Raw genomic sequence first — 16,428 nt, forward strand, 5'->3', positions numbered from 1 at the left:
TTGGCTGGTTTAGTCAAATTTCTAAATGAAAGAGGAAGGTGAAAATAAATGCGAGAGAAGTGAAAAAGGAGTGTTATAAGAGGAGATGTAGAGGTATACAAAGCCAAGAGAAAGCAGATGTGGAGGGACAGATGTGGAAAAGATGAAGTGGAGAGAAACAAGAAAACTTTGTGTACGAAATACTCTGTGTGTGTATCTGTGGACAAGTGTATATATACACGTGCAAGGTAAAACCCACCAGGTTTTGAAGTATTTCTTAATGATTAGAAAATTATATCTGTCTCTCTATTCAGTCACTTCTGGAAAAAAAGAAAAATATTGGTTTAAATTACAAAAGAAGCTGCAGGAGGATGAGAGTAGTTTTCTACCTTAGTTGAACTCCCTGAGCGACACCCCATCCGTAATTTATTAGCATTACTTTCTCGCTCCTGAGCCACATGAGCGTCCATCACATGCTCTGCCTGCCAACAGTGCCCGCTGGCTCTGACAGGCCAGGTGCTGGCCCCACAGAAACCCGTGGGTGCTTCTGATCCAAGGCCCTTGAGGTCAGCAGGAGTACTTTTGCTGACTTATTGCAGTCTCAGGGGCTTCAGATCTGTACCTAAATACACAAACTACCAGCAACTGCCTCAGGGCACAAGGGTTTGTGCTGTTGCTGGGTAAGCTTAAAGCATGAAAGAACCCAATTTGGAGGCTGTAGTACAGATCACTGCCAGCATTTACTAGATTAAGACTCAATTCAAACATAAAAGCTAGCAGTTCTGTCTGCTGTATCCCCCTAGACCATCTTTGGAGCATTTCTATCACACTCTTGCATGAAGATTACAACACAAGGTGTGCTTGTTCTGAAACAAAGTCAAGAATAGCAGCATTGTTAATGTGCCTTAAAGTGACTATATGCAAGTGTGAGGATTATGATGAGCAAAGCAAGAACTGTTACCAAATATTGGGGCCATGGTACAAGGAATATAAAGGAAACATGTTGCCATAATTCTTGTTTTATTTAAACTACAGTTATCTTTCTTAGCAGTCTTTCCACTTTGTCGATGGCAGTTTTGGCACTTACCAGTGCCAAAAGTTTGCCCCTGGTTGGTGCTGCCTGGTACTTCAAAGAGAGAGGGAGAGGAGGCAGGACTAAACGGGTGGAAGCACACGTTGTTATAGCACCCGCGGAGTCAGCAAACTCCCTGCTGTCTGGAGGGAGTTCTGTCCAGGGCAATGGTAAAATCCTCCATCCTTGAGTCAACTTAGGTTAGACTAATTAGAGTACAAATGAGCCAGTGCTGCATCTTGGGAATGAACCATCTGATAGTCTTTCCTTTCATCGTTTGTACAAATACCTAGTAGAGTACATAACATTTGAAACAATTATTTGACTGAACAGCTCCTTTCTTTCCTGATGGTTTAAAGATACCTGTCCCTTCCTCTTTCCAGCAGCTGATCTCAGCAATATTGTATTTCTGTAAGGGAAGAGGAAACACAACCCTCATAGCTGCACGGCTGATGGCAAAATTGTATTCATAACAGCTGCTGAAGGGGGAGTGCGGATGGGATTAAAAACACAAAGGGACTGCACGGGAAGATTACTTCAGAAAGTCACTTGGGGTCTAAGTAATAATCCTAATAACCACTGCAAACAGTAAGTATTTTCCTCAGTACTGCTACTGCTCTGCCAGCTGGGGCTGTGTCACAAATATGTAGCTTAGAGATCTTTTTGTAATAATAGAAACTGCACGTAATAGGGAATATAATCTCTAAGCATTTACGTATCTAAAAAGCGTCTCTGGTCCTATAAAATAGGTCGGAGGAGGCAATGAGCTTGTGTTTAGCATGTGCAGCACAATCTGCACTCTGGATTCACCCTGGTAGGTTTTTGTTTACTCAACACCCATCTCTGTCTCTCTCTCTGCAAGCACGTGTTGGTGTGAGGCAGATGCTTATTCCAACTCATTTTTCAACAGACAGCAGAGTAGACGCCATGATGTCCAATGTTTTCTCGTATAAGGAATAACAACTCTTTATAAATGAGTGTTCACTCCGATCCTGATCCTGTAGCAAAGACTTTTCAGGGACTTTACCTAGATGTGATTATGCATCAGCTTCTTTCACTTCCTTGCAGAGTCCATAAGATGGATCTTTGACTTGTACCCATTGGTTATGTTAAGTTTCAAAGGATAAAAGAGCCTTTCTACTCATTCACTCTTTAAGGAAATGGAAAGGATGAATAAGTCACAAGAAAACGGCAAACTCGGACTGTCCTCTAGTCAGTTAAGGTTAAGCATCTAAAATGCTTAGTATGAGGAGTACGACAGCTTTAAAGCACTGCTGCAAACACCTCTCAGGCACTGTAAGACTTTGGTCTTCTCAGTAATAGCTTCCCGTGCATTTCTTGTGAACCCAGGTTTTTTGCTGATTCCATGAATTAACAGGTAAAGGGCAATGAAAAGGGGGTTGAAAAGAGCAGTCTTTTCCCTTGTATTTTTGTGCTCCCAAATTATACGTTCCCATTTGCTGATTAATACGTATATTGTAAAGTCAGAGGAGAAGGAGATCTTTCTGCACCATACCTGGACAGTGCTTATCACAAAGGGATCTCCATCCTTCCTAATGGGAATGGATTTTTGTATTTTGGGATGCCAACCTCAAGTGTTACAAAAATATTAAGGATTACAAAAAGAACAAATATGGGGTTCTTGTTGAAAACACTTATTCTTCTGCTTTTAGTTTTCACTCTTCCCCATTTCTTAATAGCTGTGAGGATTTGTTCCAAATGACTCCAAGTGCTGAGGCTTTAAAAAAAAATAAAATCTAAACCTTGCAATACTTCATGTAAAACTGTGGGAGTTGGTGATAACTGCTATGTCCAAAGAACTTCTTGAAGCTATGGATTGGGGAGTTAAGAAAAGGAAGGTATATGCTGAACTGAAGTTATTTGGTGCATGATTTGGCTTTCTTCTATCTTGGACCATGTTGTCTCCTGTCTTGTTGCTGCTCTGATAATTTGAGCTTGATAACAGTGGTTTTGCCACCTAAATGGCCCCATAAATGCAATTAGTCAAGGCAGAGGGCTAGTAGAGCTTCTGCTAGCCACTGCAAGAGCTCCCTTATGTTTTGAGCACCTGTGAGCCTGCTTCAGGTTTAAATACTCCACCCAACCAGTGGATTTGAGAACCCCTCAGTAATATCTGGGCTGAAATGTGATTGTTTCTCTGAAAGCAGGATGAGCTGGAGTTAAATGCAGTAGCAGCTCCGTGACAGCTTCTGTGAACCTCAGGAGTTTACAGTGTTTATCTTTGCTAGAGGCAGAATGTTAGCAGGTTGTAAATTCAGATTGGATTTCCTCTCAGCTTGGGAGACAAATCCAGATTCTCTGTGTTGTGTAGTTCCCTCCTGCTTTTACTTATTTGTTTATCTATTTATTTATTTAAATATACACCACCCCCTCACCCCCTTTCCTGTAATCTTTTAACTAGTGCTCTTAACATTCATTGCTGGAGAAAGCAGGTTAAATGACTGTCTCTGTGACTTGAGTAGTGGTACCCAAGCTTCACAGAAAGCATCTCTTTTTCCTTTTCTTTTAAAATAAATAATGGGATACTGGACACCTCAAGAGGACTGGTAATGCTAACAAAGAGTTAGCCACAGAAATCAGCCCAAACCAAAGAACTCTGTGACTGGAACATCCCAAAGCACATTTGATTTCTTTTTTGGGGAGGAAAAAAAAAAATAACAGCTGACAGCATCCACCTCGTGCCTTGCAGCTGAGCTCTTCAAAGCTTCCGAAGGGGCATGGAGCACCTATTCCCATTGAAATAAAAGACAGCTGATTTTCCTAGTGTCTCAGGGAATTTTAGTTATGTAAGAAGCACTACAAAAGAAGAGCCCCTGAGCAATTTTGAATCCCAGGATTGCTCACTGGCAATGGAAGGAATTTATATAATTTTGATGGACAGTGAAGTCACCAAAATATGCAGTTTTGGGGAAGCTGAATTTAGGCCAATTCAGCTGACAGAGGAGGCTTCAGAAATACTGAAATTTGTCTCAGCAGCTTGCAGAATTACACCTATATTCAAGAAGCTTAAGCATTCTGGTTTGGAGATTCTTAAGGATTTGATTACTGCATTTTCAAAGTAAAATATTTCAATATTTTTTGTTTTGATATGACATTTTTTTTGAAGTTGTTTCAAATAGACCAGCATTCTAAGAAGTGAAAGGAAAAGGGGAAGGACTGAAGAGTAAGGGCTAAATGCCTAGAGATTAGCTGTTTTGACATTTTAAAGGGTGTTTACCCTTTTTTTACAAAAGCTGTTTCCTGAAGGCCTTTTCTGGATACTCCATGAGAAAGACAGTGCCCGAAGGAGAAAGGATGCTCTGAGGAGCATTTTACTAGTGCTTTTACTAATGATTAGCCCATGTTGTAAATCTAGAAATCGAAGAAAACAAAACTCTTGCATGGATGGGCCTTTGGACTAGCCTTCTTAATGGGAACCAAATCTGAAATACTACTATTAGCAGTAATTTATCACCTAATAAATTTAGTACCTAAATTCCCCAGTTGAGATGGGAGTTTCTTTTGCTGCTTACCTGTGCATGTGGCTTGTAAATGAAAACCTGTATAGCAAAGAGGTGGCCACATGAAACACAGGTGGAAATCTGCTTTCTAGGGTGGGATGGAGGCAAACAGGGCTCCTGTGGCTTGTGCGGAGCCGTGCAGGAAGCCTGGAGCTGATACCTGATCCCCCATATTCCCTAAGCAGAGCCGTAGCCGCTTAATCACGCTTACTCTGTCCGTGTATTTTGCAAATTAAAGGAGCATATTTGAAAGGTCGACACGGCTAACCAGGTCATATTCTTCTGTTCTGCTTTTGGCTTCTCAACTAAGGCCAGCAACGAGGCTTTTAATAAATATTGTTTTGCCAGGCAGATGTCTGTCCTGTTCATTCAGAGCTGCGGTGAGATTTAGCAACGCATTTCACATAGAAAGATGAAAGGAAAAAGATTTACTTAATAAAACAAATCTTGCTTAATTGCTGTGGTTAGTCTCCTGCCTGGGTTTTATGGGTTCCTGCAGCTGGCTTTAATCTTCTGATTTACTCTGGGAACAAAGAAGGAAAGCAGTGAACTTAAATCACGGCAGGAAGAAGTTGAAATTTTTTTGGCAGAACTTGGGAAGGTTAGAGACTTACTGTAAAGTTCAGCCCAGAAACAGGCCACCAGGAGAGGCTCCCGGGGCTTTGGGAGATACAGTAAAACAATTTCTTACAATGTGACCTTTACAGTCAGTAATGTCAAGGGCTTCTACTAGTCTGGGCAACTAAGGGAGGATTAGCAAAGTTACAAGAAACACTGAGGCTTCAGAGAAGACTGACCAAAAGGGGTCAGTATTTGTTAAGTTGAAACACCAACTTGACATATAAACAGATGAGGATTTAAGTGTGGAAATGCAGAGAATTTAGCATGAGCATCCTCTCACTTGCCCAGCATGGTGAGGTATGGCATGGCCACGCTCGGCTCCTGTGACCCAGGGACTACCTTATAAGTGAGCTGATCCCCCTGGTTAGACTGAACCTGCATCTGTCTCTAATATTTATGTTTCGAATACTTCCTAAAGAAAAGTCTTCTGGCACAGCAGCTTGGACAACAGATGTGAGCTGAAGAGACTGTCTGTACAAAGCAGTGGTGACTGATCTAAAACCAGACTGCTCTCAGATCAAAGTACGGCATACCGAGAATAGCATGGCATTTATGAGGAGCACAGAAGATGCAGAGCTAAGTATAACCCTCTGAAAACAAACAGTCTAACAGGAACCAGAAGGTTTAGTGTCTGGAACACTGTTCCAGATATTATGAAGCTCACTGATTATAGGAATTTAGTATTGATTTAGTTTTTTATTCTTTAGTGCAGCCTTGTCTACCCAAGCTGCCGTGTAAACTTTCTGTTAGAGTGCAGTTTGACAATACTGACCCCACGTAAGAGGTACCTGCTGCTGCTGAGGGTATTGCCCTCCACCCCTCGCTTCGTGCTTCTGCACTTCCCTGGCACTGACACTGCTGCTTAGCTGATCTCGCAGTAAGCCGTCCAGGAAGCTAAATCATCCACTGATTAATGCTACCAACTTAGCTTGCCAGTGAGTCAGCTGGGTGTTAGTGTCAGGCGAAAGGGAGTTAGGGACCTGTACAGCCAGGGGCTCCTCATCAGCTTCACGTGGTGTTAGCCTGCCTGTAACTTCAGATTCTTCCCTCACCAGTAGATTTCTTATCTGTATCGCAGCGCACCCAGGCAATGCAGCCCTGCTTGGGTCTGTGCTTTGAGGATGACTTTGGAATAAGAGCGGTGATCCTCTCTAGGATTAGCATACACCAGCAAAATCATACAGCATGTGAAGAACTGTGTGGAGTACTCAGCAGTCTGCCCTCTCTATAGCACTGCTGCAAGTGGCAGAACCCTTCCATGGCCGTAGCGGTTCTGCAAGATTAAAATATAAATTTAAATAGGAAAATATAATTTGAGCTCCTGAAATAATAAGTCCACATCTTCAGCTCTGGCAGTTGCTGATTCAATTGCCTTTCAGTTACTGTCTTCATCAGCTGTATAGTATTATGTCTAAATACTGCTCAGATTTCTTGTAATTTGAGGACAGTGAAATGGAACAGCTAGATTTCCATCTGTAGTTGATCAGAATAAATTAATTAGAAGCATCATTTCTAAGTTTGACATGTTAGGAAGATAAGGTGCTAAATGGAAATCTTTGTATACAACTAAAAGCGTCAATTTGGAAATGAAATATTTGCTTGGAAATTGCACATTTACACAAGTGCATTTGCTGTGAGGTTGTATAAGTAAGTAAATGTTTTTACTTGGTCTTGACAAAAATAACGTAATAATTTCTAGGTAAGCTGGTGGAGACTTTTTCTGTAATGTCTTTGAGATGCTGCTTGTTCTGCATGCCAGCAAAATGTTTTAATTCTCCACTTGAGAGATTTAAAGAGAGACAGTTATTTTGAGACAAAGGTGAGGCAGAGATTTCCTGTGCTATGAATTAATAACCTTAGAAGTTCAAGCAAGAAAGTCTTTTGCTGTTCTGGCTACCATGTGTTCATGAAGCTTCAAAAACTCATTCAGATGGAGTCCTCTATCCAGTGTGGGATTGAAGCTGACCTCTGGTATTCTGTGCTGTTCTTAATGATGGTCTTTCGTCTTTCCATTGCAAGGTCTGCTTTTGTCAAAAGATCAAAAGCTGTGCTTAACTTTCAGCACATAGACAATCAAACTCAAATAAATGAGCTGCTGCCCATAGGTTTCATGCATATGTAGGTGGCTTGCCTAGCAGGGTCCATGTTTAGATCCAGAAAGAGGAAAGGGTGATTTTTGTTACTGGGCAGCAGACTTGGAGGCCTTGGTTTAGTTACTGCTGCCACAGAGAGCATATAGCCAGAGTGACAGAGGCAATTTAGTGACACCCACAGTAAATACAATCATTGTCTAGAACGTTGGAGAGGAAGATTTTGACTCCAGTTTGGGTGGAAGTCCAAGCTGACAGCTATGGCTGGTGGATACTTTCAGGTTGTAGAGCTGTGCAGAAAAGCCTCCGTGTGAGGACAACCATCTACTTGTGAATAAGCAGACATGGCCAAGGGGAGAACTTTCCACTTGGAGTGGGGAACCACGCACTAAGGAAACCTGGAGTACTACAGCTGTTTGTCATCTCTGTCTATTGTCACCGTACCTGCCTCCCTTAAGTAAACACGGTAAATGTATATATACTGCATAGATTAGGTGGGTAAATACAGGAGACTGTCAAGCAATTTGGCCTCCAGGTCCTCGGTCTCAGGGTTTATTGAGGTAGTATAACTTGCAAATTCTTATGTACAAAGTTGGCACTATTGATTTAAAAAATTAATATTTAATCAGAAGCATACAACAAGGTCAACAAATCGAATTTCTTTGGTAAGAAATTAAATAGACTTTTCCTTGCTAGCACTCAAACACTAAGTAAATAAAAATTTAAGTGAAAACATTTGTAGCATATGCGTACAGACTGCATTTAAAAATGTATGGGGCTCAGTACTGTCTGACTTAATTCTGATTCATCCATTGACCTTGTTATATAAAACTCAATGCCCTTTTTAGAGGGAGAGTTGCAAACTGTGCTTCTGCATATTTATTTAGGAAGTTCAATCTTCTGGGTGTTCATACTCTAATTCCAGTGCTAAGTGCAATCACAACATTGATTTTTCTCACTAAACATAACCTACTTTACACTGGGATGGAATTTTTTTTTAATGGGCTTTATATAATGGCATATGTGAAAACCACTCAACTTAATGCCCCATTCTGTAGTTAATTAACAAAATGGCATGGTAGCCATGGTCTTTCGTCCTCTGGCAGTGTATTTTACCACTAACCTTGGCCACACAAAATGTCCGTCCTAATTAACAGGAGCCTAGGTATTGACTATGTCAGGCTACATGGTGGAAAGAGCAATTTGCAGCTGCTGACAAAGTCGTAAGTCTGTTGAAAATCCAAACGTGAGGAACCTCATTTTGACTGATGTTATGCTATTTCAGAGCCCATCTCAAGGAACAGCTGAACAAGTATCTAAATGATCGGTTTCTACTTCTCTCCAGTTCCTAAATAACAGTACCCTAAAGTACATCCAAACATCTTCTAAAATACGTACTACCAAAAACATACTGATGGATTTATACAGATTTCAAGATTGGTGGTAGCGTTTTCTTATCAATGAAATGTTTATTTATTGTTCATTTATTTGAACTGTAATATGCTGGAAAACTTTATGGGACTTAGAGCTTTAAAGAACCTTCAGTAACAAATTTGATTCTCCCTTTAAATTTTCTGTTTTCATTTCTGAGTAATTCAACTGAAGGCATTAGAGATGCATCAGATTTGTGCTAGTTTTACTCGAGCAAGACAGTGATCTGTGAAGCTCCGTGGTGTTTCATGTTACAAATAAGAAGATTAAGCACTTATGCTTTTAGACCGAGAAAAAAAAAGTTTTCTTTTTCAATGCCTTAAACTAATTGTGTTTTGTCTCACTGTTGAAAAAATGCAACAAGAAGATAAGTACTCTCAGTCATTCGTGACTACATTTTTAAAGTGTTTTAGTGTCTAAAATCTCAAAAAGACCAGTTTTTCCAAGGAACTTAGGTGCTGAGTCCTATTAAATGTCAAGAAGATATTGACATCTTGTGAGGTGATGATTTCTGCTCAATAACTAACATTTTGTGTTGCGTAAGTATTTTAGAAAAATACTCAGATGAACAACACCTTCCTGAGTCTTCTGTGTTGGGACAAATTTCTCTTTGGGAGAAATTATTGCCAGAATAGAGAAAAGAACCTTGACTGCAGGTTTTCCTGCAGGTTCAGTCTTACTCATAACTCCAGCCTACTGTTGGCAGAACGGATAAAGGCACACAGCTGGTTCTGTCCAAAAAAAGTGATACGTTGCCTTAGATCTGCATTCATGATACCACTCTTGTTCACTGATGGATTAGAAACATATCTAATACTTAGCTTAAAACTGATATATTGAGATTTCCATGCTTGAGCTACATTTGGAAGATCAAAGTCCTGAATGACTCTCTTGTTAAACTTTTTACAATTGCTGTTTCCAACAGGGCAAAGGTGAAGAAAGGTGTAAACATTCTCAGTGCAAAGACAAGCGACCCCCAGCAGTGGGATGTGAAACAAGAGGTGGGGAATGGTGGAAAGCATTCAACCACAACAGTTATTTGTCAGAGGATAGCACCAAGTTCAAGGAACAGGTATGAAACCTCATATTCTCGGCACATTAAACTCATTTATATCCATGATACCATTCATTGGTTGAAAGACTTAGGGCTCATATTACCACTACTCATAGCTATTAAACCTGTAGCCTGGAAATCTGGAGACACTTATGTTAACTACGGTACCATCTGCTGATCTATAACAGGGCATCTCAGTTTCCAGGTAATAAAATTCATCAGTTTAAAATTAAAAAATGAATAAAATAGGCCTGCGTTGCGGGGAGGTGGTGGTGGTGTGTGTGTGTCATTTTGGCATGAATGTGAATATCCTTAATTTTAAAGGTTTTTACTGAACATAATTTTTTGGCTTGATAGTTTTGACCTTGTTTCTCTGAACGTATCACAGACTCTGTGGTTGGTTCATCAAGCAAGCAATGAATTCTTCCACAGTGAACCGCTGTAACTTTCAAGCATTGGTACAGGATAATTCAAATCTTTCAGTATTTAGTGTCTTGTGTGTAATACAGAAGAATCCCCTTTTGCAAACAGTTACTTCTTCCAGAACCAGAGGTTCCTGTGCTAAGCCATACACTGGTAACTGTCAGAAGCAGAGCAGTGCACTCCAGGGAGCACTGGTATGAACTGGCCTGCTGGTGCCTGCTTTCCTGTTTAATGTGTTTTTATTGAGACTTGGTCTAGTTGTTCCACAGACATAAAAGCAGTGCTTTTTCACTAAGTATGATTGTCTTCCGCAGCACATAGTAAAGTCGTATAATGCTGCTTTCAGTGGAAATTATTTTGCTCTTGCTGGGTATCATCTTAATGAATTCTCACAACACTGCTGTATGTTAGTTCGCATAGAGCATTTTCATTGTACAGATCCCAGCAATGATTCCCTAGCTCTGCGCTTATTATTAGCCTCAAACCTGGGCTCATTGAAGAGTATCATAAAATCTTCAGTGGATGCTGGGTTGGTTATTGCTTTCCCATGCAGTCGGTTTGTAGTATCTTCAGGCACAGAAAACCTGAGCAGATTTTAACATTTGTATTCTGTGCCCAGTCAGAGTGCCTGGGAAATATTAGACTTCTGTAAAGTGCGGAAATTTCTCTTGTCATGAGCAGCTCACTGATGCAATGTATTTACACTTGATATCATTGCAGTTAGTGAGATTTTCAGTGGAGAGTTTGGGGGTGGGGGATAAACGGAGAGGAAAAACATATCATTTGAGCCTGCCAGAAGTAAAAAACAAAACAGTTTGAAAGGGAAGACATGGCTTTAGAACAGCATGTAACTCTGAGTGTATTTGCAACTGCGGAACTATAATAGTCAGGTTATCAAACCCCAAATTAAATCTTCTCAGTCTGATTTGCATAAAGTCTCATTAACCCATAAAAATATTTTTAGCACTAATTATGCAAATAAAAGTCAATGTTTTAATTAATGCCTCTTTCATTTGTGTATGTAAATAGTCACTGTCTTCTGAAAGCGTGATGAACCTGGGTTTGAATGAAATGTTTGTGTACAAGGAAGAGCTGGATAGGGAAACCTGGGCATCTGTGTGCTGAGATCCCAGTGGGAAAGCATACAATGTAGTGGGCATTGCAGTTACTGAGTTTGTAAGTGTCACTTGGAGCCCTTTGCGCAGAGCACAAATATTCTATTAAGCTAATTGAATTTGGTTGAGAATTGCAAGTCCCTGATGGGATCTTTCTGTGCTGCCACCAGCTTTTTCAGGCTAGTTTAGCAGTGCAGTTCATTTGGATGATGTGCAGTTCTGTAGCAAGGTCAGCGTAGATGTGAGGTACCGTTCTGGAGTTCCAGCATTAACACAGGCTAATCTTCTTCTGCAGCAAACTCAGCCAACTCATAAATATGTTGGTTAATTTAAACAGAGAGAGGTGTTTTCCACTGTCTTTGCGAAAGAGCTTCTGAAAAGCAAGTAAATGAAAGTTTGTAGTTCTTGAATGCTTTATGAACATTCACACAGCTTGTCAAGAAGATGGTAGTGTGTTATTTTTCTTTACATAACCAGCTATTTCTAGCACAACTCAGAGCATCAGCTAGCAGGAAAGGAGAATGAAGGGTCTTCTACAGTTGTGCCTTATTCCTCTGTTGCAACCAACAGGAGAAATTTGGCTCTCCCCTGGTATTGTCACATGTTCCCAGTTGGTTGTGAAGTAAGGCAGAATATTACTTAAATTCATAATAGATTCTCAGCGTGTTGGAGTGCTGCCTCCTACAAACTATTTTGTGGTAGCCAGATAAAACTGCATCTAGGATTGATTCTGGTCATAATGGGGAGAGCGGGGTGTTGAGTTGTTAGGCACCCGAACAGGAAATTCAGGCCTTTATGCTCTTTCGTTTACTCGGGAATCTCCCTGACGCACCGTGGAGAACCATTGCACTCTTTCCCCTTAATATCCATGGAAACAAATGCCCATACTCAATAGAACTATTCATTTTTGTTGCCATGTTGGTTTTCTTTTCTTGCATATTTCTACTATCATTAGTGTATGGATATAATTACATTGTAAGCACTTTGAAACAAGCAGTTTGTATCTGAATGCAACACCACCTGGCAGCTAATATGCCTTTCACATCATATAAATAGTAAAAAATAAGGGACATATTTTAGATACTTCACATCGATAATTGTTTACCCATTACCTTTTGAGAATTTAAGTGGGTCACACTTTGTTACTTTTTTAAGCAATATTTGTTCTCTTTGAATTTGTGCTGCTAAAGCCAAGAGCCATAGATTCTTAACTTAGATTTATTCAGAAAGATTTTACCACTATAGCAAGTAACTGAAAACAGCTTGAAATCAGCAATGTTTGTGTGCCTCATAATGCAATTTGTGCTGAGATTCAAGTAGCTATTGATGAGGATAACAACAGTGCTGATTAGTGAAAACAAAGTCTTAGACTACTGCTTGGTCACTTGTTTTCCCTTGTTGTTTCTCATTTCTGGAAGAAAGCTGGTAGGTTTGAAATGTGTCCTCAGGGTAGATGAAGAGATATTTTTGGTTACTGTTATAACCATTTCCATGTCTTAGTCTTGCCTCTGTTTGGTTCCAGCCTAAGGCTTGTGTGGTTGATTTATGAAGTACCACATCTACCCTGAGAACGGCTTCAGTGAAAGGGTTCGTATTTGCTGTGTAGTTTATTCTGGATTGCCACCACAGGGTATAAGAGCTGTTCCAAGACAGAGCAAGGATTATTTTTAGCCTAAGTAATTTTCGTCTTTTTTTTTTTTTTTTTTTTTTTAATAGCATACCTCCACCAGCTGGTATGCTGTCGGCTGTGGGGATGAGAAAGACGGATTAAGGGTAGGAGCAAGGAGGGTTAGGGGAATTTCTTAAGCTGGCTTCTCTGCCAAAGCCAGAGCATCCTATAACTGCAGTGTCAAGAACAACTAAGAAGCAGAGACTGGGGCTAATCTAGGCCTAACTCCGCTTGCTCCTTCAAGCCTGGAAGCGGGCTGGAACAAGCTGCCTTCAGTCTGTTCTTGGGTTGCTGTTTCTACCCGTGGATGTTGTACTTTGTTTGTGGAGGAATGGAGTCACCCAGTGCTTTTGATTTCTGTTAACTGGGTAGAGAAACTGAGTGTGGGAGAACGGAGAGACATTTAGAAAAACTGACATAATGGAAAACTGCTGTGATGTAGCACTTTATCCTCTTGGCCTTGAACCTTTTGAGAGGCCCGTGGGCTTACAGCTCTCCAGCCATCTGTGTGATAAAGAGGCAGACTTGAGAAGAGTGCTTCCAGATGTTATGTTTGTGTTTCAGACTGTGTCACAATCACTTATTCCACATGTGCACACATTTTTTTAGTCTTTTTTTTTTTTTAAACACTGTCTGGGTATCATTGCATTCACGTGGAAACAGCTTATGATGTTACCAGGTTGTGTTTCATATCATCGGGGCACAGAGGAAAGCAACAAAGCTGTTAGAATTCTATGCAGGTCCTTCTTTTGTTTGGCATCACCATATACTGCCAAGGGATGCACTGAAGTGAATTCTCTTGTGATTGAAAAATAAAAGTAATGCGTATGTGTACAACATTCCTCAAACTTGAAGAATTGTAAGCCATGCGGTGTGTGTGTCTCGCTATACCTGAAGACAGCCAGTCTGTGCCCAACATATGGACACAGAGAAGAGTATTCACACATTACGAGCAGGGTGTTATTCAGTTTTCTAGAATCTGGGTCATCTTCTGGCACAGTTTTGGGTCAGAGTGGTTTGTAGAGCTCAGCAGAGTGGCAGTGGTACCTGCTGACCTCAAAACCTTGCAGTCTGAGCAGAGGACACCAGTTTTCACAAGGAGTGGGAGGTTTGGTGCTCATGGGTCAGGATTTTTTCATTACAGTTGTTTATCCTTCTGACTGATAATTGAGGCGGGATCAGAGCTGAGATGGCACATGCTACTACTGTAGTAACAGGTGCTTGGGAAGTTGTATATGTCTTCAGGAGGTCACATCTGTGTCTGTAGAAACTGATTTGTACAAACTGTAGGGATACTTCAAGAGGAAGACATCAGCAGTGGATTTCTTTTACCATTGAACCCCAAAAGAGAAACAATTTCCATTCATTTATGAGAAAGTCACATATGAACAAGCATTATGGCCTCCTAAGTATTTTGTTTTAAGCATCATGCATATTTTGGTGCAAATTAGGTACAGCCTTTTAGGCTGCTGGCAAATTACCAGTGCAACCCTGAGAGCTTCCAAGGATTGGAATTGCACATCATTCCTGTGATGTGCATCTGTCTGCTTAAAATGACACATGGGAATGTATGCATGTAGCTGTCAATAACAGTATCAGGAATAATATAGCTAACCCTTTACCTGCTGCTTTAGAGATCCTTTCCCTTCACCCTTTCTCGTCTCATTTCCCATATAATTTATCTCTGCCTGCTGTCTTTGCATTTTAAGATTTCTCTTTATGTTAGGATGCCTGCTTCAGGTCAAATTAGGGCACAGATGTCTCCAGCGTATGGTTTAGGTGCCAAAGATGCACTGGACATCTGCACATATGGTGGAGGATCAGCCAGCTGTGCCTTGCAACAATATCTTTTCTAGGGCACAGAAGACTAGGGTTTAGAAGGTTGCTTCCCAAAGGAGCCCTTCATATGGCTCCTCTTTTGCTGCTTTGAATGTCAGGAGTGTTTATCAAAGCCCTGAGCTGGGGAGGGAGGAAGGATGAAGAATGTCTCTCGTCTCTCTTTCAGGAGTAGGCTGTCTGCAGGAAGGAGGCAGATGCTCCATTGCTTGCTCTGCTCCAGCGTCTAAGCATATGTCTGCACAAACTGTCTTGAGAGAGAATATTTGTTTCTTATGCTTTACTCTCTTACTGGGTACTTGCGGGAGCGGGGCAACTTGTTGAACCTTATGAATCCTGAGTGGTTTTGACTTAATGGGCAGCCCTCACTTCCATTAAGGAAAAGCAAATTCCATGGGAGCCCTCATGGACAAGGACTCTCACTGAGCCTGAAGGGCCCTTTCTTTTCAATACTTTCAGTAATGCAAGTTCAGAAGGATCAAATTTGAGATAACTATAGCAATTGTCACGGCAACGACATATGTCTGTCTAGTTTTCATCTAGCACCTACTGCTGTGAGGCCCTGATCCATAAATAGAGTGCTGGCCCTACCATAATCCAAATAAATAACAACACTATTACCAGTCAATTGTTTCAATAGAAATTTGTGTTTAACTTGTCATCAGCATAAATACCTGCTTTCTAACAGATAAAGGCCGAGTCAGAAAACCAACAGGGTCTGCACAAGTGTTGTGGAAGATACTAAATGGAAAGTATTTTCTTTCTTATCAGGTATGTTGCAACATTCTCTCTTCTGTTTGAAATTCAAAGCAAGATATTATGATCTAAGATAACGTTTTTGAAAGCCTGTTGTTAGGCACTATTGAGATGAATTTTCATGTTGGATTTCAACAGAACCAGTGTTAGACTTGGTCCTGACCATTCAAAAAATCCTACATCAGTCTTTATAGATAACCTAACATAGTGTTAGCCAAGGAGTAAGGCATTCCCATGAGTTTTCTCTCCAAGAAAAGAAATTAATTAATAGAGATGAGATAGCAAAATGCATTAAATGAGATCTATCCATGATCTCTACAGAAGTTCCAGCCCAGTTCCAATAAATTAATTTTTTTATATTTTTTTGTCCACTTTGGCGTTCCTGGGTCTGTTGGGAAGCAGAAGGGCTGAAGCACCAAGAGAAAGGTCATTCTTCACATATTTCTTGCCCAAATGAAAGCATCAAATTTGTTTTCTCAGCAAATCTGTATAGTTTGGAAAAGCTTTTTACACGCTTATCAAAACCAAATGCTGGAGGCTTAGCCAATACATGCAATAACCCAGCCTTGCTGAGAAAGCCGTCTTGCTTGCCGACAGTGCCTTCTCTGCTTTCCAGTCAAGTTGGATATATTGTTTTATTTCATTATTATGTAAACAGAGCAGAGCCCCACATATATTAAATTGAATAGGATGTGCAATCATGGAATAATGGGACAACAGCTTTATATCCATTCCAAATTGATAGGCAGGTTCAATAATAACTGTAATTCCTGATGTCCAGGGTGAGATCATTTTCTGATATCTGACAAAGTAATCATTTCTCAGAGAGTGACTAGAAAATATACAGTCTACTTTTCAGCC

General features: G+C 40.5%; 1 protein-coding gene across 4 annotated transcripts in view; it reads left to right on the forward strand.

Moving 5' to 3' along the window:
• The window catches only part of TMEM132C (transmembrane protein 132C), a 223,265-nt gene that overhangs the window by 115,778 nt on the left and 91,059 nt on the right, over positions 1-16,428 (forward strand). For all 4 annotated transcript variants that reach the window (XM_087754856.1, XM_087754855.1, XM_087754854.1 and 1 more), the window contains one exon: positions 9,640-9,786. In XM_087754856.1, the coding sequence (XP_087610982.1) occupies positions 9,640-9,786 (147 nt within the window). The remainder of the gene's footprint in view (positions 1-9,639; positions 9,787-16,428) is intronic.

This window comes from Nipponia nippon, unplaced genomic scaffold, assembly GCF_047370975.1.
Source record: "Nipponia nippon isolate SJK-2023a ecotype South Korea unplaced genomic scaffold, ASM4737097v1 scaffold_18, whole genome shotgun sequence".
Lineage (NCBI taxonomy): Eukaryota > Metazoa > Chordata > Aves > Pelecaniformes > Threskiornithidae > Nipponia > Nipponia nippon.